This window comes from Neolamprologus brichardi, chromosome 5 (assembly GCF_056152115.1).
Source record: "Neolamprologus brichardi isolate AB-2024 chromosome 5, ASM5615211v1, whole genome shotgun sequence".
In the NCBI taxonomy this organism is placed as follows: Eukaryota; Metazoa; Chordata; class Actinopteri; order Cichliformes; family Cichlidae; genus Neolamprologus; species Neolamprologus brichardi.
The window spans coordinates 28529393-28554239 of NC_142108.1; the positions used below are offsets into that span (position 1 = coordinate 28529393).

Sequence of the window (24847 nt, forward strand, 5' to 3'; positions counted from 1 at the left end):
GTTTTTCACATGGCCCTTTGGGGAAATTTATAGCCCACCGCTGGATTAAATTGCTGTCTGTGAGAGACTGGGTGAATCGGTCTTGTAGTAAAAAGTGCATTGAGTGCTTATTTAGAGCAAACTGCTCTACGACCATCAGTCTATTTACCATTTAAGTTGCACTGTGGGTAATGTTTAACAACTAGGTTGTGATGAGATTTGAGAATGTCAGAGAATTACAAAAGAAGAAGAAAAAAAGTCTCTATCAAAATGGGTTTTTTAAGCATTGTCTGTTAGTAGTCGAGTCTTCCCAGTTTTGTAAGGAGCAGTAGATTAATTTGTCATCTCCAGACCAAATATCTTAATTTCAAACATATTTTCCCACCCTAAAATGTTACCACAATCCCATCCCTGATTTTAAAGACACTTTAAAAGAATATTTTTAAAATGCTACATGTGTATAATGATGGTCACACTGTAGCCTTTCATACGTAACAGGAAATAACGCCACACAGTGATTTAGGGGCTTTATTCATTTAATTTATTAAGATGCTACATAGTCCAACCAGGTTGGGTTATTTTTATACACCAGAGAGACTACTTGACTAGGAATATCAATCTTTTTCTCAGATAGACTTATTTATTTATATACATACAAAACAGTTTCTTAACTGCTTACATTGATCACGGTGATGGTCAGGCTCCAGGACAGATCAGTGTCATGTGTTTTACGACCAGGCCTGGATTGATTAGTGTTCACACATAATCATTTTTGTTTGTATAATCCGCCTTGAAGTAGCAAATTGATGGAGTTTACTGCACCAGGGGCAGTGGTAAAGTTACATTTTCAGTCACATAAATGGATTATTCTGATGTTTTAGGGTATTTTTCTTGTGTAAAAAGGTTCTGATACTCCAGTCAGGATTCACTAAACAAGAACAATTTTCTGCAAGCACTGTATGACCCAGGTCTGATAATCCAAGATGAGACTAGTTTTAGGTTCGCTTTGCCCTCCCTTTAAGCAGCAAGTCATCCTAAACCCACCGACTTCATAGAGATACAGTCGAAACATACACGTGTTTGTTTTAATCGCTTACCCGCCAGCTAAATTAACCGTAGATATCTTTCAGCAAAGGGGAGTGGACTCCTGCGTCTGTTCAACAGTTTACTGAAAGTGGGATACAAAATATGACCAGCTGTTTTTTTTAATGCAGAGCAGAATAACAAACGCTCTCCCGTGTTATATGCAAATTTGGAGCTGAAACAATTTGAGAATGCTTTATGTTTCTTTTTTATTATTATTATTATTTCTGAAGGTTGTGGAAACAGTACATTGTCATCACGTGGTCCCCTCAAGGCTATAGCTGACTGTATACTTTCCCACCTTTCGCTTCATGGAAAAACAAACAAAGAAAACATTGTGTGAGGCAGGAAGTTCAAAGGAGAAACACTCGGAACCTTTAGTGCATTAAAATGAACACAACTTCAAATGCAGTGAGGATTTAACATTTTAAGTGACAGAAAAATGCTCAACAAACACCCCAAAAAAACTGAACAGAGGCCTGCAGAGCGTGAGTAAGCAAAGAAACTCAACAACTGGGGAAGCGGGTTTAGGCAGCTTAAAACACTCGGCTGATCTCTGACATACATTTGCCCCAAATAAACAAATGTATGGTTAAAGGACAATATGAGAGAATGAAAAGAGCTGGAAAGGACAAAGCTTAATGTGTTTGGACATTGCAAGAGGACCTTGACGTGGTTTGCTGTTGTCAGTGACATAAAACCACTCCTCCTTCATGCACCGTCTTTTAGTTTTGTGGTTTCTCATTATGTGCACGCATGCTTTGTGTTTTGTGTATGTGCGTCTGTACATAATACACCTCCAACTTGGCCTGAGAATAACTTGCACCCCAACAGGTCACAAGGCAAGACTTTCATCTGGATTTACACGACTGATCTAATCCTCATTTCAGGTAGCTGCAATATTCTTAAATGCATCAAACCTAACGACAAAACAAAATTACTCAAAATAAAATCATAAAAATGCAACAAAACACAAAAGAAAAAAAATCAGAAATGTAGTTGTGCAAACCTACAGCCAAATGACATTATATTATCACCATTATAAAAAGCAGCTAATTTAGATTCAAAAGTCCAGATGCAACACTCCGTGTGAACGCATGCAATCAAACACATCCCCCTCTGACAGTCGGAGGATGCAGTGAGCAGTGAGTGACAAGTGAGGGAAATATGGTAGAGTGAAAAGAAAAAAAGGTCATGAGGAAAGAAAACACCTACGGCATAGTGTTTCATACACTGCTCAAAGTTGTCATACAATCAAAGACGAGCTGATTTTACAAAGCCTCTGATTGGAGGAGATAGCCCTGTGTGTGTGTGTAAAACCCCGAACTGTGTGGATCATCTCTCTGGTAAATCCCTTCCTTAAAGGGGGTTTCGCTGGAAGGAACACCTGGATATACTGTACAGTGGGGTGATTTTGTATTCATATACATTGGCTCTGGCCTCCGTCGCTTAGAAAAAGAAACATCAATACACTAGAATGACATTTGCACGACTGCAAACTGACTCAATCGCACCAACACTACTTCGCCAGTGCTAGAAAATCCACTGGTCTGAATCACAAGTGTTAATTCATGTTTCCATCATTCTCCCACCCACAGAACCAGTCAACTCTATTATGTGAAACTTTGGGAAGAGAGCCAGAATGACTATGTGATGATTACGTAGAGGCAAGACCTGTAACAGTAGGTTTGTTCATAACATGACAAGTTGTTTTTTTCTTCATTTTTTTCCTCATACATTACCTTTTGAATTATTTTACATAAATGAGACTGAATCAAAACTAGTACCACCCCCTACCCAGCACGTATGGCGTTTTATAATCCAAAATTCCAAATCCAGTGTTTGTTTTCATCCCCATGCTGCGGCCGACCGAACTGCGCTGTGCTCTACAAGACCAACTTCCCCACAATGACGCCCATCACAAAGAAGAGCACAATGAGGGCCACCGTACGGGCGCTCATCCCTTCCTCTTTCTTCATCGCGACTGAGGGGTGCTGAGGTGACATGATGTTACTCTTCCTCATCCGCAGACCATCATCCTCCTGAATTGGGGACACGGGAAAGGGGGAGAGTAAGGGGAGTGAAAGGAATAAATATGAAATGATGAAAGGATGTGTGTGGGAAGGGAATGACAGGGAAGCAGTGATGAGTGAGTGAAATAAAGAAAAAGGAATGTGGAAACGAGAAATAAGAAAGGACAACAAAGGGTTAAGAAATGGTCGGTTTGTCAATCAGTTAATAAGATAAGAGTATTTATTTATTAGCTCAGAGAAATCGGATCTGCTTAAATGCTCATCTGACCCAAACCTCCAAAGGAACGCACAAGGCGCCAGGGTTTAACACACTTCATTTCCCAGCAGCGGGTGGGGGGGCTCTCTGTTAGTTTAATCTCAGCCGCAGGAGCAGCCAACAGTCGTTCTGCCTCTGGCAAGAACTTAAAGGGGCGGAGGCGGTGGTGTTTGAAGGGAGGACAACTCACTCTTGGACGTCTGTAGCGTAGGCGTGTGTGCATGTGTGTGTGTGTGATTTCGAACCGAACCTTTACAAAAACTAATTTGAAACCAATGATGCTAGTGACTGATGGCATACTCATTGATTTGCAAAACTGCGAGCTTACAAGCTTTAAACCCTGAGGTCTGCTACCGATTAAAGATATCAGCAGCTGTACTCCATGCAAACCTTAATTGTGAGTTACTGGCCTGGGTGGAGGACACTGCTTTGTGTGACTAAACACTTCTACTTAATTAGCTTATCTTGATTGTAAACATCAATCAGCTATCAATCAGTACAAAAAAATAATCAACACAGAGGTGATTCAAGATGTTCAGTGATGTCATCTGCTAATTTTGATGACTGAGATGGTTTTCTTTGTTTAATCAGCTGAATATCACTTTCTGCTTTTGAGTCAAGCCTCAAAGCAAAATATTTTCATTGGCCCGATTAAGCTCTAATACCAAACCTACAAATAATTATATTCTGTAAGTTGACAATGCCCAAGAGTCTTTATGTGAAGCTGGACCTGTTTGTCCCTCTTCGTTTTACAAGACAGTTTCTTTAAAAATAATTTCCTATTTGTAGTTACACGTTTACATATGTTAACTCCATGGGAAATTATTCAGTCCATAAATCTAGGGGGCACATGGCACATATGGAGCAGGGAGTTTAAACCAACCGTGTGATTAATGGATGTCCCACTTGAACCACGGCTAAAATTATATTTTTGTGAGCCGTGCAAAAGTCTTGAGCCACTCTCCATTATTCACCAATCATATTTTGCTAGGAAAATTGGAAATACTGAAACTTGTGCAGTGTGTTTGGGATCAAAATGGTGAGGTACAAGGACTGGAAAAGGCAGCCAATGTCCAAACAAAAACTTTGAAATACCAGAAAGCCTGGAGAACTCGCTCAAGACCACTATAATAAATAATGTTTGGCTCTTTGGCAGCAAAATATAAAGACATGTAACATTTTGTACTGCAACACTCTAACACGCTGGAAAGTGTTGAGCTTGAAATGACAAACTGGACTTACTACCAACTCATTCCCTTCAGTAAAGCCTTTGCAGCCCCTAATATCTGTATAAAGACCTGTGTCTTTGAAGTCTACAGTCTTGAGTCATTTTACTCACTTTGATCTGTTTGTTTTCTTCCCGTAGCCTCTGAGCCTCCATCTGCAGCCTCTTGCACTCCTCCATGATCTTCTTTACTTCCCCGTCATCAAGGGTGGAGCTCATTGACTTCACAGGCAGCGAGGACTCAGACTTCAGCGAGCTGGACGACATCATCTTGTTGGACTCCATATCATGCTGTAAGTGGGTTACAGAGAGAAAAGTTGTAATGCAGTAAGTTGACTGTTGATACTAAAATATCTCCATGGTGATTCTGTATGATGTCTTTGCTGGCACACAGGTACAACTTTGTGTTTACATTTTGCGACTTGCTCTATATACACACACACACGCACACACACACACACACACAGGCATGCACACAAAACCCCCTCTCCTGTCTGAGAGTTCACACAGGGGTGCCTTTTGTAAATGGATCAAGCTGGTTTCTATCAGCATTATCTCTACATAACGGACTCTGCGGCGTACAGAGCCAACTGGGAGACATGTGTATGTATTTCTCAGCTCATAATGAATTGAAAACAACTACCACAGGTCCCTTTTCTCTCCTGGTGTTCATTGAGCAAATTCTCTCAGCTCATATTATGACGAAATAATGTCTCTGCAGCTGAGCGGAATATGAGGTCTGAGAGGAATCACAACAACAATAAACCACATGTGAGAGTCTCTGAAGGGCTGTTGAGGGCTATGAGTGCAGCTGAGGCAGGAAGAGAGATGTAGAGGAAAGTGGGACAAGATGGAGAAGATGATGAGGAGGGAAATGCTACAAAAATGTTCAAACATAAGCGGCTCGATAAAAAGAACAAACCCGGGGTGGTAAAAGAGAGCAAAAAGAAGAAAAGAGATGAAGACTGATAGATACAGGATAAAGAAGGCAGATACAGCAGAGCAATAGCAAGATGGGGAACTGGAAAACAACAATAAACACCACCTAATATATAATGCCGCTTCCCATTGGGACACATTAACAAAAAACCCAAAACAAAAATAACAAACAAAAACAAAGAGGCTGCACTGTAGGAAAAAAAGCTGGCTAGCGACTTGAGATAGTGATTGACATACTCACAACTGAAATTAAACAGTGGACTCTTGCTTGGGCTAATTACAGTCACTTAGAGAATAATGAAAAACATGATAAAAACATAACTGTTTCTGATATCACATCTGCAGGAGACAAACGCACATGCATGGTAAGAAAAGGGGATAGGTCTGTGTGCATACCGTTTTTTCGTTCTCCGTCGGCATCTCAAAAACACACCTCAGCTTGGAGTCCATCAGCTCCTCTGGTTTAGCCTCCTTCCACTAGAAAGGTAGAAAGAAAAAGATATGGACAACATGCATTGATGTCCCTCACTAATAAACAAGTATATTTTTGTTTAAAAATGGTGTGAATAAAAACAGAAAAAGAGCAACAGAGTAAAATAAAGTCAGCTAGCTGCTAGATGAAAAGAAAACAAGATGTATAGGCTTTGTGTGTGTTTTAATAGGTGAGATTGCCATACAGTATTTCCACTCTTTTTGGAAAAAAATTAAATAAAATTCTGCATCTCCATAAAGACATTTTTATTGTAGCTAAACAGCCAAATAAATAATTCTTGATTCTTTATTAATAATTTGTTTAAATCTCTCTTTGGTTCAAGACAGAGTTGCAAAAAAGATGAAAAAAAGAAAGAAATACACAAATAAGTGGACATTAACACAAAATGTCCTTGTGAATTAATTTGGGTTTTCAAAGATAAGGATCATAAACTGCATGTGTCCTTGGAATATAGCGCTGTCTTTATTAATTGGCTCTTCAATCTTTAAGAGCACTCAGATGAAGTAATTTCTCTTTAATCATTTTATGTATTCTGTCGGCACAGCTTTCTTTCCATGTTTTATTAAAACCAGGAATTTAGCCTGAATAATTATGCAATTACTATTCAGAGTAAATTGAATAATAATTTAATTTAGACAGAAGAGAGTGCTGTCATGTGTGTTACAGTAACACACTTTGCAGCTTTGCCAATGTGCCCTTGCTAAACTAGGTTTTGGTAGAATTTGAGAAACTTGATGGTCCATTTTAGGCAATAACCACATATGTATGTTTTGTTTTCCAAGTCTTCGCATTGTTTGAGTTATCTTTTAGAATATGTTAGTGCTTTAACGATTCTCAGACGGGTAAAACTTCGAAAGATTTCCAAGCAAGCATATAATCCCAGGTTCCCCAAGTTTAAATATCATACCAAATGGAGTTACACTTCTCTTGGGATTAGATAAAGTGTGTGGAATTTCCAGGTATGGGAAAGCATCTCTGAGTACTGCTTTATCCAATACTGACTCAGCCTGGTTTTAAATATCAAGTATGCTTAGCGTCATCTTACATATTTTCACCAACAACTGGACCATTATGAGAGTAGTCTGTCCATTGTTCACTGACTCCACATATTGTTTCAAACAAACAACTGACAGAAGCATGTCACCAACAGGACATGTGCTCTTCTTAAGACCCCCACCTTAAAAATCTGCTTTCACATCTAACTTGTGTTACAGTCACAACCTTGCACAAAAACCCACAAAACCCCACCAGAGTTCAAGCTCTGATTTAATACAGCATGTCTATTGTAACCGTCCCTCTTGTTGATTCTATGCATTTTCATGTGTGTCACTACATTAAAACAAATTCGCAAGATGCCTGTTGTCATATTAATGAGATAGCTACACAAGTATGTAGGTGTTTAAATGTGGGCCAGTCATCACAAAGATGTCTCTCAGACCACACATGATGTTATGACTAAACTGTGCTAAATGTGTTTTGTTGCTGCGTGCCAGCACTGCAGCCCAGGCTTGCATTAAGTGTGGGAAAGGCGTAGATTAACAACCTCTTCCTTCACAGTAAAATTTAATGCATGCACAGTCATGTGAAAAAAGTACACCTTCTAAGGTTTTAGGACATAATAAAAAACTAAAATGTTACTAGGTTTTAGAATTATTTGAATACAAACACAACACAGGCACAAGCGTCACATTACACTGTGTCACTAACACAAACCAAGCTAAAATGTAGAACCAGTGTGTGAAAAACTAATTACACCCCATGATGTTGATCCACCTTTGGCAGCAATAACCTTCAGCATTCATTGACACCATCAGTCACTCAGATAGTTGTAGAGGAATGTTGGTCCATTTTTTATTCCAACATTGCTTCAGTTCATTGAGGTTTGCAGGCATTTAAGGTCCTGCCACAACATTTCACTCAGTCTGAGATCTGGACTTTGGCTGAAAAAGAAAAGAATCAAGGTTTTGCAATGATCCAGCCATTATTTCATGGATTTACTGCTGTGCTTGGGATCATTGTCCGAGCTGTCGGACGCACATTTGACTCTGGAATACTTTGGTTCATAGTTAACTCAATGACCGCAAAGTACACAGGTCCTGTGGTTACAATACAAGTCCAAATTATAACCCTTGCCCCACCATGGGTGATGGTTGATATGACGTGTTTGTGCTGATATGCTTTGGTTATCACCAAATGACATTTTGTGCAGGTTGTTCCTCCCTAGCATTGTGCTGACCAGCAAACTGCCAAAACTCCTGCTTTTATAGATGTGGTCACACTCGATAACCGTCAGTTAATCAAGTGCATTTGACTAGCAAACAGCTGGCTGCTACTTACCCTCTAAATTCATATGAAAGTAGCAACTGTGTACTTAGTTTTTCACACACTGCTTCTGCATTTTGGTTTAGTTTTAGTTAAATAATGATATGGTGTAATGTGTCATATGTTGAATTTAGGACTCATTTATTTCAACAGGTATATTTGGAAGAGGTTAATCCTATCACATGCCTATATATGCATGTGATGCATCTATGTACAAAGTATTTCTGTTTTAAAGCATCCACGTACAAATAAGCACATGCTAAAAGCTATGAACAATGAGACACACTCACCACTCCCTCCATGTCAGTCATGTCAGGAGGTGCTAGCATTGACTGAACCATGAACTTGTGTTTGCTCTTCTCATTGGGGTCATAGTCAAAAGGCTGCAGCATAACTGAAATACAAACAGAAAGTTAATGTCAGCACAGAAAGTAAAAACATTTAGTCTGCTTCCAAAAATTTGTTTCTGAATATTTTCTTTAAATTGTACTGTCTTGCAATTATAAGACTCTCTAGTATCAATAAACTAAATAAATAAATAAAAGGGAAAAAGAAGAAAATGCTGTTTGAAAAAGTGCTTGCAATTAACATGCATGTGAAAACAAAGAAAGGAAAAATTTTACAACAGTAAAGAAAGAATTATTATTTATAGAAGGAAAAATTTGGATAAGTTACCAAAGCTCCAGCCCAGACCCCAGGAAATCCCCAAAAAGATTACTATCGTTTCATTTTGTTGTGAAGACCTCAGTTTTATTTCCCCATTTTTCAAACCTCACTGCCACTTCCCATCCCCAAGGGAGCTGGAAAAACACATCTCTTGTTTGAATCACGTGCAGGAACTTCCGCAGACAGGTAGGAAGAGATTATGATTTGTGAGTGAAACATGGCAATAAAATAAATAAATAAAATGTTGGTTCCCAACTTTGTTACTTTTTCTGTCTAAACTAATGTTCAGTCTCCAGCTTAGAGAGAAAATGTTGAGGTTTTATATACTTGTGCATCTCGTGTATTTGTCAGACTGAGCAAAGGGTGTCTGAGTTTGCCCATGATGAAGAAAAAAAAAAGGGGGGGGGGGGCTAAAGAGGATTTCTTCATGTTACCATGACGGCGAAACACTGACAGATCTACAAAAATCCTCGGGGGTAATTTTTCTAACAGCATCCAACTCTGTCTTTTTCTTCTTCAACATTACATATCAGTCTAACAGAAAGCAGGTGTGGAGCTGGAATACTCCTTCAGCCCATCACCACATCAGTCCTCACAGCCACTCGTGGCTCATTTGATGTTATTCCAGTCACTGAGAGGAGCTGTAACAATGATATACAGCAATCCCTTTCTTATGTTAGTATAGGGGACTGAATTGCAGAGAGGATGAAAATGGCTATTGATGGAAAATGTTTTCCTCCTTTGACTACAGGTTTTAAATCACAATATAATTGAAAGATGTTTTTAAATCAGTACAATGCCAGCATGATTCCTTGGTTTTTCCTAGAAACAAACAGCCTAGCTATCAGGGCAGTGTTCAGATGTGGCACATCCCCAGTCTCCCTAGAGTGAAAAACCTCAGTGATGTAGTGCACCATTACAGCAATCAGTGTAGCTCAATATTGCAAATCAGAAACAGACGGCATGAACAGATTGAGAACGTCCTGTTTCAGTCAGACTCAATTTGCACAGCCATCTACCTTGGGTCCAAGGGGACAATACAAGAAAATAGAGTCAGGAAAGCTTGCAAGTTCTTTAAGCAACGCTGAATAACATTAAATGATCCTGAGTCAAAGCTTGAGATGGAAAAAAAGCACAGCCTCAGTAGGAGAAAAAGTGATTTAAATCATCTTTGATCTACCCACTTTGATTACACCTTTACACCAAGAGCTACTTCTGCTAATGGCATGATTTAGTATTCTTCACACTGGGCAATAATTTATAAAACTCAAAGAGGCTAATTGTAATCAACACGGTCAAACAGAAGGGTAATCGCCAGCCTGTTTGTTGATGATGAATGTAACCATTAGAGAGGTGAAAGTTAAAAGAGGTGGTTAAAAAAAAAAATTCTCCTGTCACTAATTAATTGTGTCCTCTGAGAAAACCAGCTCACACCAAAGTTACAAGCAACTACTGGCTCCTTAAAGCAGGCCCTGGAGATCAACTATAGTGGGATTTACTCATTCATCTGCTGTAAAATGTATTTGTTGGTCTTACTCTACAAATATGCTATTCAAAAAAAGCAGAAAAGCCAGTAAGTTTCAGTAAGTGTAATATACTAGACTTCTCTGGCCCCTTAAAAGGGGGATTATCTGCAGCATACAACAGTAACAAAAAGAGCTGTCTGGCAATAAAACAAAGATTAAGAAACAGAAGGTGGGCCAGAAAAATAGAGGATTATATCCAAGTTTAAGCACAGCAATGATCAAAAAATTATGATGATAAATGAGGTGAATCCAACAACATTATTAAAACAATACGATATGAAACAAGATATATGACCATAAAAGCTCATTACTACACCCTCTACCTATAACAGCAACCTTTTATAATCTCGTTAAGAGAAGCCTGACACGTCACAGGGCACTCCCTGGCCACTTTGTTCAGTATTAGTCAACACAGAGACCTTGTCAAAGATCACCAAACCTACTGAGACAATATGGTGTGGGAGCGTGGGAGTGAGGAAGAGAACTAAGTTAGGAGAGTTGTGGAGAAAGAAGCCAAGAGGGAAAATTTACCAGCATATAAGATGAAACTCACATAAAATATAAATAAATATGTATATTTATTCAGACTTCTCAGGTTAGCAGGCTCTTACTCGTGATTGTGCTCTCTTGGGTCTGTCTTATTTAATATATTTCAAAAGGAAAAAGTAACCGACTACACCACCATGGGTATATCACAGTGAGAAATATCCCAACATTAGCAGCACTTCAATCCACCACATATTTCATGGAATCAGCTTCTATTTAGAGTCCAACTTCAATTACAAGACTCTTGGTAGGTAACAAGCTCATGTGGATATTAGAAAAGATCACAGCCATAAACGCTCAAATCCATGTGTCACTACTGAATGAATGAGAACTTGACTGGAGACTCAGTTTCATGTCCTGTCATAACACAGGCATGGAGGAAACGAGAACAAGACAATCTAATGAAACCAATTCGGACAGCAGCAACAACAAAACTGTTATTTGTTTTACTGTGGGAAGGTATTTTGCTTTTCTGTCCCCAGTATGTCAGAAGAACTTCTGACATATTCCCACAACAAGCTCAATATTTGTGGACTCGAGGATTTTTTAAACATTTATGCCAGATATTTTTCCACTGGATACTGCTACATAACACCAATCAAGACCAGAAACATTCCTGTGGTTGTAGCTACATTCAACATATACAGTTACAGCAAAGCTGAGCTTCAAAAGGCACTGCAAGTCCACTGCTAAGCCAACAAATGGCAAATCATGGGTTTGTAGGTATGCAGTGGTATACAAGGATGTCTGTGCAACTATTGTGCACATCCTGGAAATACGAGACAAACTGGACTGAAACAAGTTACAGATGACTTGCAGTCCTCTTAAACAGAGGCTATAGGAGTGTGACACGAACAAAATTTTGAGTTCATCCCTCAGTGCAGATTAGGGCTGTTCGATATAATGATATATATCGGATGATGATATAAAAACGTCTATCGTTTCATTTTACGCTATTGTTTGTTTCCTGGTGTCGCAAAATAAACTGTTTACGGCAATATTTTTTCATCGTTTTGATGATCACTGTAGTGGCTATATTAATTTCTTAAAGTTCTCTCTTTCTCTTATATTTAATATAACCACACTACGGACGGACAAGCGCCTGTTTTTATGCGTTGTGGTTAGCAACAACGACGGTAACAGCATCGCATGTCCGCTTGTTTATGTTCCACATAAACCTTTCACAATAAAGATCAAGATCCTGTTGAGACTTTTCAAAATAAACTGAATCACGTGAAAGAGCAGATTATTTACGCATGAGAATTAAAGAAGAGGTGGTGGCCAGGTGCTAAAAAATAAACCTTAGACTCAAACGTTAGAACAGCCTTTTCCCCGCAGCACGCCGTGTAATAAATACTCACAAAGAAAACGGCGGCCGTTACAACTTATGTCTAAAAATGTATAGTTTCATACACGCGCAGCTGAAAACACTTCCCGCAAGTCCAGCTGCCCGAGATTCACAGAATTTACAGAAAATGATACATTTGTGTGATTTTTATCCTTATCGGACGATAGAATTCTTATATCGGGATATGAGATTTTGGTCATATCGCCAGTGCAGATACTGGCAAGTTATTTTGGGAGAGACCTTTCATGCATTCAGTATACAGAAAAGTTTATTCTTATTAGTAATGTGGGTATAGCAACTTGCAGTGCTTATTTCGACTTCTTAAACAGTCCAGTGTTTCAGAGAGCTTTTAAGACCAGGAAGAAAACACACTGACATGTAGCTTTCCTTTAAAATAAACAAAACTCTTCTTTATATTTTTTTATTACACAAAACACGACGGTTCTAATCTCGAGGTTTACAAAGCATGAAATCTGAAAGTTGAGGTTTAATTGTGTTTCATTTTTTGAATTTCTTGAGTTCAACAGCCATATTGCTCATTGCTGCCTGTGCTGGTGCATGGCTGTAATACCACCACCTCAAAATGACTGAAAACTGTGAACTGTGGCTTATGCTTATTCATACCCCCTTTGAAAATGTCAACATTCAGCTAACAACTGCTCGCAAAACTCCAGAAGTTATATTTCAAACTATTCTGTAATATTACAGCTGTCTCAGTCAATGCTGAGTTTCATTTAAAGAAATGAAATCAGTGTTTTAGGGTGAACCAACACTACTAACATATACTTAAATTCACAGTAATGTGTAAAAAAAAAAATCAGTTAAAACAAAAGTCTTACAAAATAAATCAGGAGGTTAAAAAGCAAAAAAAAAATAGTCTCTTCTTTCAAATAGATAAGTCAAACTACTAACGTTGTAAATAGCATACATGGAAATGTTAAAATTTGCAGGATGTTTGTGTTCTTATTTTCAGAAAGGAAATGCTTCTAAATGTACTGTAGATGGATTGTACATTGGATTAAACACCTATGACATCTGTTGATAGTAGTTCATTTTTTGCCTTTAGTATTAAGTCACAACAAGGCATGTAAATTAGTCTTAATTAGCATGTATTGTTTACTGAGCAGTATTTAGTTAAGTCTTTTTTTTTTAACTATAAATAAAGAACATATGTATTAAGTGGTGTTCTGTGTGCCAAAATGAAATGGAGATTAAAGTGCACTGGCCAAAACCAGCACTGTGCTAATGGGCACTTGCAGTGATAAAAGATGTCAAGCCAACAGGAGAGCCACAGAGCTATCATTTAGTACTCTACACAACCACATACTAATGAAAAAAATAATAAAATAATCCAAAATGTAAAGTGATGAAAAAAATTTCATCACTTTACAATATGTATGTAAGATCTTAAATAATCCTCCGCTTTTCATTGAAATAACGCATGTGTTCAACTTTTCTTTTTTTAAAGCCACATGTCCTGCAATACAGCCCACGCCTCAGTTCTATCCTGTTAAACACCCTGCTTCGATACAGCCTGAGGACTCCCTAAAGACATAGGACTTAAACTAACCACAGACTATGCCTATACAGCTGCCACTGTGAGTACGTTCTCAGAGAAGCGAACTCATTTTGAGGCTCTAACCTGTGACCCTTCTCAGTCTAACAAGGCTGGAAAATGAAGGAAACAGACAGAGCGGACTCAGTTGGTTTGTCACTGCTGACTGCAGGCACCACTGACACAGTCTGCAGTTGTTGACACCAGATAGGGTGCACTGTAAAATGAGTCTGGGACTGTAAATGACAGACGGTGAACACATGGAAACATTAGCCAGTACCTGCTTTCTTCAAAATGGAAGGAGGGGGGAGGAATACCACGCAGTTGCAGTTTTAAGTTCATGTAACAAGAACAAATCTCTTTATATATTATATGGATAACACTGTCTTCATACTGATTTGACAACCAATGAGTTCTGTAAGTTACCGTGTATAAAGTCTATCCTTCTTAAGAAGTATAAGAATCATCCATCCCAACTTACTAGGTGCTCTGTTGAAAGAATAATGATCCCAATTATTCCCAGATGTATACAGACCAGCAGTACAGTTCACACATAAGCAGCAATGATTGTTCAATCCATTAAAAGACTTGAGACAGATGATCTAACATGTCATTTTGGCAGTGAGTGAATAAACTTAACTCAGTCCTACTTCCCTGAATCCTTACCTGAGACATTGATTGAGGTGCCTGCATCGATGATTCCGCTGTTTGGCCGCACACAGTACCGACGCGGCGCTGTCGTCTTCACCTTAAAGCACACATTCCTGTCTGTAGGGTTGGAGAGCTTGAGATTTGTGGTGACCACGTCTGAGAATGGACCTGTGTGGAAAGTAAACACAGTGGACACTTAAAAACTGGTGGTGACAAGACTGACAAGTCTGTCTTTGGATAAATAAGGACAAAGAGAAAGCAACTTGTTAATGAAATCAAATGAGCCAAGTGATAAAGATACATCAACTGCACAGAAGAAGCAACAGTGTGAGGAAAAAAACATGATAACAGACACTATAATGTGACTGTTTCTGAGAAACTGAGAAACAATCACTTAAATGTAATTTTCTTAAACTGGCACATCGACGCAGAAGCGAGCGTGGGAGTTTCACTTGACTGAGAAGTTGCACCACCTTGTACTATGAATTTACAAACCAATTTATTCTTTGATAAATATTTACCAAAGATTGTGCCAAGAAGCACATTTACACTGTACATACAAACAAGAACAAGCTGACTGCACCCTTTTCAAACAAAGTAAATAATAGAGGAAAATGGCTGCGAGTATGTGTGAGACATTCGAATGTGGTCTATCAAAGTCTAATGTGATGTAACAAATCGGCTGCCTGAAATGTGAAGGCTTTTTCATTTGACCTGACATAATCTGAATAAAAATAGTTTTCATGCCAATTAAACTAATGGAGCTTATCTACACTGCCCTCGTGGTTAAGAAAAACAATTATTCAATTAATAGAAAACTGAAAGGTACGCTGTACATACAAAATAAATCATACGTAAATATAAATCTTCTACTACTGCATTATCTAAAACAGAGCAGCTAATGCAGTTTGGATTTAACTAATTATAGCCAGCATTGGAGATGCAGGCCACATCTCTGTGGCTGCATTAAGCTCTGCACCTTTATCAATAATGGAGAAACCTCCATTGATCGACACTGCACAATATTTGCCTTGTTGGCTGCCATCAACCTATTAGAAAATAATGCTGCTTTTCCTCATGGACTGTAGCTCTGAAGTTTCAGAGGTATGCACAGGGAGAGATCGGTTCGTTAGCCTAACAAAGCCATACAAAATCTGTGTGACATTAGATTGCACAGATGTGTAAATAACTGCCCATTCAATTCATCAGGCTAAACTAAAGTGCCTACACAGAGTGTGAACAAGTCTGAAATGGACTACTCTATAACCGTTATAATAGAAGCATGGAAGAAGTTTTTAAAATATTCCTTTGGATTGCAGAGCTACACACTTTTCCTTTTCTGCTTAACAACATTAAATTCAAGGCTATTCAAGTAAAATTAAGTCATTATTAACTTGTTTTCTTTTCTTCCTTGCACATGTATTTCCAAAACTCCAGAGATGTTTTTCTGTTACAGTTTCTCCCCCATCTTAACTGCTTTGTAAAGCTTCCAGCATTTTTTTTAAATGAAATTACACAAGTGAAGGTAATTCTGAACAATAAATGATGTCCAAAATTGACAGAGTAATATGAAATGAAGGGTTGGAAAAGCAGGGGAATAACAAGCAAGTTTATATAGCTGTGAGCAATCAATTAGCCCCAGTAATGTATTTACATGGTGCAAGAAAACTGAAACTTAGACAAGTGAAAGTGGAAATGCATAATATACAAATAAAAAAAGAGCTCAGTAATTTGACTTCTGTACAAGTTAAACGCCCCAAATCTCAATTATGACTCAACGAGGGGATCCCCCCCAAGGAAATCCCTAAAATACTTTAAGAGGGTTTTGAGAACCTAACAGACTTTTATGTGAATTTCCTGAAGACTGTTGCTCCTAAACAAGTACATGCTAAATAGGTTAGATAACAGCTACCTAAGAACAGTCTGTAAGACAACTTTGTGCACCCTTTGCCAGCTTATCAAATATTGCTGTTATTGTTTTCTTCTGCTAAAACAGTGAAATAGTGAGTTTGTTAAGTCAGGCAATATTTCTTTTTTATTCGGGGTGTGGGGAGGTAGGTGGTTTTATGTTGTTAACGTGGAGTCCAGTAAGCTGTATGAATTTATAGTAACATAGTTATTGTAGATTTGTGTCACAGCATGTTCAGAGCAGATGTGCACCAGTGATCAGTTACTAGAGAAAATTGTTCCAACACACAAAACATTTAAGAACAAATTATCCTCAGACTAATTATTCAGTTTAAATACTACTCAGTCCTGTCAGATATGATGCGTTTTTTAAAAAAAGAAGCTAAATATTGGATTGAACACTACACTATATTTTATTCTAACCAATCAGCAGTGATTTAGTGTTTGTAAGGATTATTGTAATAATTATTTTTCAAACATACACACATTTAAACATCAAGTTCATTCATGCATATTGCCATTTAGTGAGAAATTTCCAATCCGCTGTCCTGGTTTATTCAAAGAATGTCTCGAGTGACTCAGTTATTGCCTTGAAACAATAATCAATGTTTGCTGAAACAGAATTATTTGAATCACTGTATAAAATATACCATGCATGCACTGATTTAGGAGTCCAGGAGCAGGAAATATAAGTAGAGTTATTGCCTTCTCATTTTATAGTCACCACGAGAGGAAGCAGCATCTAAAACTGTAATTCATCCCAACGTAAAGAGTAAATCAATATCTACTTCAGTGTTAAGGTTTTCTTTTGACTTAGATGTTGGTGACAGAAATATGGGTGGATCCCAGAGCTCTAGCACGTGACTACAGTGAGTCTTGAAATGAATAAATGTAACATGATTTATTCAGTGAGGCTGAAGAAAGCCTTACTGTTTAATCACTAGTCTCTTTGATATAACAAGAATATTCATTGCAGATATTGCAGATTGTGAGCCCTTTCTGATGTTGCCGACTGACCAAATATCATTTCTTGTATAGCTTGAGAGTCACAGGTTTATATGCAATTAATTATCCCCATTGATGGGACAAAAACCTGACTCGAAGCATTACTAATGCCTGTATTCTCCCTAGTAGCTTGAGTAAGAGCTGTGCTAATTCATGGTCAGGCGAGGGGCAATGATGAATGGCTGCATGACTTCCCAAACTTAGCAAATATGCTGCCAATACCACACACTTTACAGTCAGCCTTATGGAAAGCAAGATTAATGGAATGGAATGTTACAGTATCATGGAAAACCATATTAGCAAATAATGTCCATAAATGACCATGTCTATCCACATTTATTTGCAGACAATGCTTCCTCTCACTTTGCTGTCATAGATATAGCTACTATTATACATATCATGGTTAGAGGGATGAAAATATATCAATAAACGATCTGAAAGTGCAGACTTTTAAACCAGCATTTACTGACCAGCTAATTTCCAAGTACCAAAACAGTCTTCCGTCTTGTGATTTTCAACAATTACAAACCACATTGACCAATCGCGAAAGCCTTTTTATAAAGTAAAGCTTTCTGATGAAACTACAAATTAGTCCCCTACAGTAGCCATTATGGTAATGGTAAAGTTTGCAGTTGAGAGAAGCACACTAACTCCCTGTATGAAAACACGGAGCTATTTCAGAATTAGCACATACACCAGATTCAAGGTAAAGTTTCAGCTCAGCAAACATTGAGAGCAACTGACACTTCCACTCCCTGTTGAGCAAAAACAGAGAGGAAATTCAGAACTTCACAAGCTTGGCTCAAGATCTAAAGGCTTTTAATGAAAGGGACTCACGCCACTGACTACTGTACACCTGATCTACTACTTCCTGAAGGTTTCTCAGGACAGTGTCCAACTCACAGAGGCCACAAATGGTTGTTAAAAAAAAAAAAAAAACTATTATGAGAAGCTGATATCTGAAGCTGTCATCATGCAATGTTGGATTTTATAAGTAGGAGATAAAAACCAAGGGGTGGTTTGCTACCCTTACCCCTGACAAAAAAATCAAATGGGTAGAAATGAAAAAGTCCAGTGCCTAGAATTTAAGAGCATTTACTCTAGAGATTGTAAAAACCAGAGACAAATTGCTACTAACAAACCCACTCTGTATTTCCTGAGCTTTCACACTGCATGCCTACATCTAGGCATGTGATTTGTGGTATTTTCATTTACAATAAGACACAGTTTCTTCTGTCTGGTTATGATCAACAGTTATTAGACACTTTTATACGTGGGATTCTTTCAGGCTTCAGGTTCAGATTCTTATCAATCATCACAAAAAGCCATGAAGATATATCATCTGAGGAGTCCGGCAACAGATGGCTTGGCCTCCAAAGAGAACTGATCTCCAAGGTTAAGTGAAGACTGATGAAAGACAGAGTTGAATTAAAGATGACTGAACCCCTCAACCAAATACTGGAAAAACTGATTGCACCGGGATACGAACTGCTGACCTACTGATTTTCCCTGCAATTGATTTGGCTACATACAGTTTGAATGAAGGAAATATTTTGATACATATAAATGGTTCATGGACTAATTTTGCACTAATCTTCAGTTTACTTTTACATTTATGTAAAAAACTAGTTTACACATGGACCTACACTACTTACTGAACAGGTACTGGAACAATTTCTCTAGGAAATCTTAGCACAATACCTGTATTTATTTTTATACCTATTATGACTCTTATTTTACTTCATTCTGCTAGATTTCTATTTACTGAGATTCTGTATTTGTTCAGTTTTACTTAGATTTTATTTTTCTTATATTTTTTCTTACAGGTTGTGTTTTCTAGCTAAGGAATTTACCAAAAGCGATGTGTGTCCACTAAAGTCATGTAACAAACGAACACCCCAAACATCCACCCAATGCTTCAACTCTAGGTAACCATAGCAACAGTCTTTCCAATTGATAGTGAGTTTCTAGTTTAATCTGTTAATAAGACACATTGTTACACTGGGTGACATAATGCTTTACTTTGATGCACATAGTCTATTTTGGGTCACTTATATATACACAGAATCACAGTTGTGCAAATAGTCAAAAGTAAACCAAATGAACCTGTAGCTAAAACAGGGAGGTTATATAAGGATGAGACATAGAACTCAAAAAAAATCCTGAAATGAAATCTATGAGAGAATTTTTTTACAGCAAATATGACCCACATCTTCCCCCCCAAAAGGCAATCAACAGCTGAAATGGGAAACATTAGGAGTAGAGGTTCAGAAGAGCTTCAGCTGTGTGATGCTAGGCATATCTTGCCACTATGTGAACTATTATGGTATTAGTTCAGTACTCCCATGGGATGAGCAAAGACAATGATCTGGATTTAGCCATTAATGAAGCTGCAATTAGGAGTCACCGTGCTACAGATCACTGAACTGTACTGCACGACAACCATATGCATGGTTAAAGCAGGATAATAATGATGGTGTTTTTCACTTTTTGTTCATGTTCCAATCACAACCAGGTGATACACTCTATGGTAAAAAATATATTTCTCTATTCTTTATTATTCATCTCCAATAAAGCAGAACCGAGGTACGGATCTGGCCGAGGTTTTAAAGAATAGCCAAACCCCTTGGTACGATGTTTTAAAACTATGAACTTGTAGTTAAATATTACCCTAAATCATTACAAAGAAGCTTTCCAACCTTGTTGAGTCAAAAATCTAAATACTTCTGAATCAGTTTTTCTTTCTTACCTACTTATTTGTGTACCCTTTTTAAAAACAGTTTTTGAATCACGTCGTCATTAAGATGAAATGGAGCTGAAGCTAGGAACTGGAGAGCCAAATAGCAGGCCGGGGAATTTAAAGACCTAATGAGAGGTGGACTAACACATTCTTAATTTTGGGTCTTTCCATGAAATTTCTTGAGCAGATTGGACTAAAGTGCTAAAAGTGACAACAAATCAATAGTTAAATACAATTTCTCTATTTGGCATGATAATAAACTGAAGAAGAGGAAGACGAAAAAGCAACATTCAGCTGCTCTCTTGCTCACAAAGGGTCGTTACAGAGAGTAGCTCTGCGTATTTGATTTGGCAGTTTTTACACCAAATGCCCTTGCTGACTCAACCCCCAGGGATCTTTCACTTATTGGGCGAACATGTAAACAACTAATGCACTTTGGTGTCTACTTTCTCACCCTACATTCTAAACAGTTTATCTAATTAGGATTGCGGGAAGGTTGGAGCCTATCATAGCTAACACAGTGAAACGTGTATACTAATGCTTAAGCAGTTAACAAGCGTGCAGTGGAGGCATTACTATCTTCAACAAATTGCTGGCTCAAGCACTGATAGTTTTGAGTGGATTTAAACAGTGGCTACAGTGTAAATTGCTGAGGGCTGCAGGTCATTTAACTACACTGAAGCTCAGTGATAAATATCATAAAGGTTGGCATTTAATTTATTTTTTGGTTTTGCTAAGACAACTAAGTGTAATTTGTTGTTCTTTAAGGGTCATAAACCAAAGAACACTGACCATACAGGCATTTGGGAGACCAGGGTATCATTAAAACAAGTATAAATATTACATTTATCAGCGTCTTAGTTTTAAGTAAAACATTTAATGTTTCAAACTATGGCAGGAACTCCAGAATCTGTTCCAAAGCAGGTACAAATGTACCATATGTGTTTATGTAACATTATCTGGGCCTAAATGTGACATTTTGCAGCCAAATGCCGAGTCTCACCAAGACATCTATTATTGATTCAAAAGTCCAAACGATAAGGACTGAGGAAATTTTAACCCACAGTTGAAATCATATTAAGTTGCACAGGTTGTCCAGTTTTTCCGTCCTGTGAGCTGTCAAGTTATTAAATGACAGCTGGCTGGCCAGCAGAGCGAGACAGCCAATCAGAGGAGGAGCTAATGTTAGCCAGCCAGACATGCTAAGGATGTTGCAGCTTATGGACAATGAAAGGTGGCGAACTAAAAGAGCAGTTATGCTTGTGTCATTTTTTTATAATTGCTATTTTTAAAATGGGTGAATATTTCGTGTCTAGTAGCTGTAACCCGCTTTAGAGGAACTTGGTGCAGGTCAAATGTGTGACAGGGCCTGGCTAACCTAGCCGCTGAGAGCTAATCCAGCTAGCTTTGCAGCTAGCTGTCAGCTGACCTGCCGTCCTTTCAGGGCAGCCTTCGCTTTTTCATATGAAGGCTATATTGTGAAAATGTGCACTGCAGCCCCGCTCGGTATGGGTTCCCTAATAGTGCCCCCCTCTCCTTCCAAACAGCGCTGACAGAGGCAGGTCCCCCCACTCCTCCTCCTCCCTGCTACAGCCGGGCCCTCCCCTCTTACCTCGGAATTTCAGTTCGTGCTGAGGCTCCAAGAGCAGAACCTGTTCCGGCCTGGCCATGTCCCAACAGCTGGAGCGGGATTATCGCACTGCAACCAGTTCCCGTGTTAGGATGTTGTCGAGTGTTGCAGCGTCAATAGAGTTTATTTATCAATGAATCAGCGGTGGATATCCCGTCCCCCCGGTCAACTACTGCTACTCGAGCTACTAACGCCTGTTGTGATGCAGCAGGAAGGGAGTGAGAGACAGCCTGCTGACGTCACTGCCTCTGCATAGCCACCCGGCGGTGAAGAGGGAGGAGGTGGAGGGTGGGTGATGCCGGGGTGCACCCAGGGCTGGTGGGGACGCCACCTGCGTTTTTCACGAAACCTGAATCCAGCGAGAGGACGTGGCTTAAGCATGCAGGTTTTAATTTCAGCCTAAAGAGTTACGCTTCTAAGTTTACCTGCTGTGGTGGAGTGAGTGCTAACATCTAGAACGAGTACATTATCAACAAATAAAAACAAATCAACCGTACAAGTCGTCATTATGCACCGTACTAAAATAAAAGTACTTAACTATTGTCAGCAAAATATGACAAAGTTAGTAAAAAGTACACATAGTTCTTGTGCGAGTGATATTATTAGTCTCCAGTATTGCTTTAAAGAAGCAGGCGACAAATCTGCAGTAACTGTGTGATGCTATCACGTCAGTATGGACCAAAATCTGAATGAATGAATGTCTTCTATCAGTTTGTTAGATTTTTCTTAAAGAGAGCAGGTAAGATATTGAAATATAGTATATATAGTTTTTCATATCTTGATGCATGCTCGATCATCCAGGGAAAATGAGATTGTTTTTCATAGATTATTTCTTGCAACAATTGTTGGAAATCAAAATCCACTTGAATTGTGTAGTCCAAAAAATTCATGGTGGCACAATAATGAACTGTGATCTCATGTCCCAACATGTTGAATGTTTTGAAAACCGATGTAAATTAATGACTACTGAACTCTGGTCGCATCTAATTAAACCAGGGGATCTGCTTGCATCTCTGAATGTGATGAAAGATGTGCCTTAAATTATTACAGATGTAAAAATATGTAGACATAGTGCAGAATTTCTACTCATTATATTGACTTGATCAATCCCAAAAATGTGCTATTAAAGTTCAACCACTGAATAAGTTGAATGTTTTGTATATATAAGTATTCGGAGGTTGTTAAATGCGTGTTCCTTCTCAGCACAACTCAAAGTGCAGTAAAAAAAAAACAAACCCTCTGCATGTCAAACACACATCTCAAGTGTCATTCTTATATATATATATATAGCCATGCAGCTGGCTGCCAACTGAAAACCATAAACAGTCACTAACAACACCGTCACTGTATCCTAAGGAACATCGAAATGCACACATCTCTAATAGGCCAGACACACAGAAGAAAGAACGCTTCCTACAGGCTGCAGTCATACACTTATTTTTGGAAATCTTTTATTAGTAAACAAATGACAATTCCCTTTTCACGCATTTCAAATTACACTGCAAACAAGTGTTTTCAGGGATATGTTACAATCAGTATGAAATATAGCAAAAAGCTAAATATGGTAACTACACTGCTGATGATTTTACTACAAATGGTGTACAGGTATATTTTCTTCACACATCCGGCTTCGAATAGAGTTATTGATTTGTGTTCAATTTGATGGTACATATGTACACTGTAAAAGATACATAACATAGATTAAGCATATTCCCAGGGCCAGCCCAAGACTATCGATATTTTTCCAATGCAAAACTACAGGCACACAACTTCTATTCATGCCTCGTGTTTCCAAATGGGGGGAAATAATGTGTGGCATAATTAATAATCAAACCTTAAACATTCTAAGCAGCCATGTGATTAGCACTTAACTTAAATCAGAATTTTAAAAACAGAAGAGGTTAGGTATGCGTGTTGTGGTAACATGGCTTTGACATTATTTGGCAATAAGAATCAAACACACAGTCAAAACCTAAAGCAACATCAGGGGATATTAAGAAGTCTGAGGCTTTACAGAATTATTTCATCGAGTGACTTCACAGAGATAACACACTACAGGCAGAATGTTAGTAATATGAGCCAATACAAAAAAGTCAAAGTGCAGCTTTTAATGTAACAGCGTGATTTCCCTTTTGAATAAAAATCGGTTACACTGTGGTAAGTATTGGCTCGAGTTAATGTAGGTTTAATGTAGTGCTGGGTGAATTATCACAGATAGCAGAGCCAATTAAAAGTTTACATTTTCTCCTCTGGCTTTCAAGGTTTGACCCAGTCACACTGCCCCTCCGGTCGACTACAGATGGGTGAGAAATTAAGTGAAAAATCTTAAAATCAATTATTCATTAACCCTAACACTAATCTTCATCAATAAAAGGTGTCCCATGCCTCCATTGGAGTTAAAGAGATCATGGAAAGTGATGGGAACTTGCTTCGAAGCTGTCTTGGTGGTATGTGGTATGCCTTACTATGACTGTTTTTCTTTTAATTTGTCACCAGTCTGTATTTTTGAGCAAAATTGCAATTAAATCAACATAAAAGAAAAAGGAACAAAGACTGCATTTTTACACGAGGATCACTCTGGACTGATTTCCCTTGTTTTTAGGTCACATTTAGAGTGTGTCATAATTAATTCTATTGCACTCGACTCCCAACTCCTGAACATTATGCAGCACCACTCACTACACAACTCATCAGTAACAGAAACATTTCAGATGATGCAAGGCAAATAGTTGTTTGTGTCGACAGAAAAACAAATTAAGCTCACATCTGTACCTTTTTTCTTCAAATTTTGAAAAGAGGTTTGGGGAATAAAATGGCTCAAGAGATTCAGATAAGGATAAAAGTAGTCAGTATAGGCTCAAGACTTAGATTTCAGGCCAACCTTTTTATAGATTGAGTGAGATTCTGGCTATTTTTGGCCACTGAACCCCCCCCCCCCCCCC

The 24847-nt window shown here is 38.4% G+C and overlaps 1 protein-coding gene across 1 annotated transcript; it reads right to left on the reverse strand.

The window, feature by feature from the left end:
- Positions 1-493: 493 nt before the first annotated feature.
- Positions 494-22142, reverse strand: LOC102800228 (vesicle-associated membrane protein-associated protein B/C-like). The gene is made up of 6 exons (XM_006782791.3): positions 21888-22142; positions 14638-14790; positions 8621-8724; positions 5912-5992; positions 4691-4867; positions 494-3104 (listed from the first exon to the last, which is right to left on the reverse strand). Exons 1-6 carry the CDS (start codon positions 21943-21945, stop codon positions 2949-2951), a joined length of 729 nt encoding a protein of 242 aa, XP_006782854.1. The 5' UTR covers positions 21946-22142; the 3' UTR covers positions 494-2948.
- Positions 22143-24847: the final 2705 nt, after the last annotated feature.

Excerpts from the sequence above, each read along its gene's own strand:
- LOC102800228 (XM_006782791.3), bottom strand. The coding sequence starts at position 21,945 with ATGGCCAGGCCGGAACAGGTTCTGCTCTTGGAGCCTCAGCACGAACTG. Across the intron at positions 4,868-5,911 it reads CGACGGAGAACGAAAAAACG|CATGATATGGAGTCCAACAA; the intron begins GTATGCACACAG and ends ACCCACTTACAG. Across the intron at positions 3,105-4,690 it reads AAGAAAACAAACAGATCAAA|GAGGATGATGGTCTGCGGAT; the intron begins GTGAGTAAAATG and ends TCCCCAATTCAG.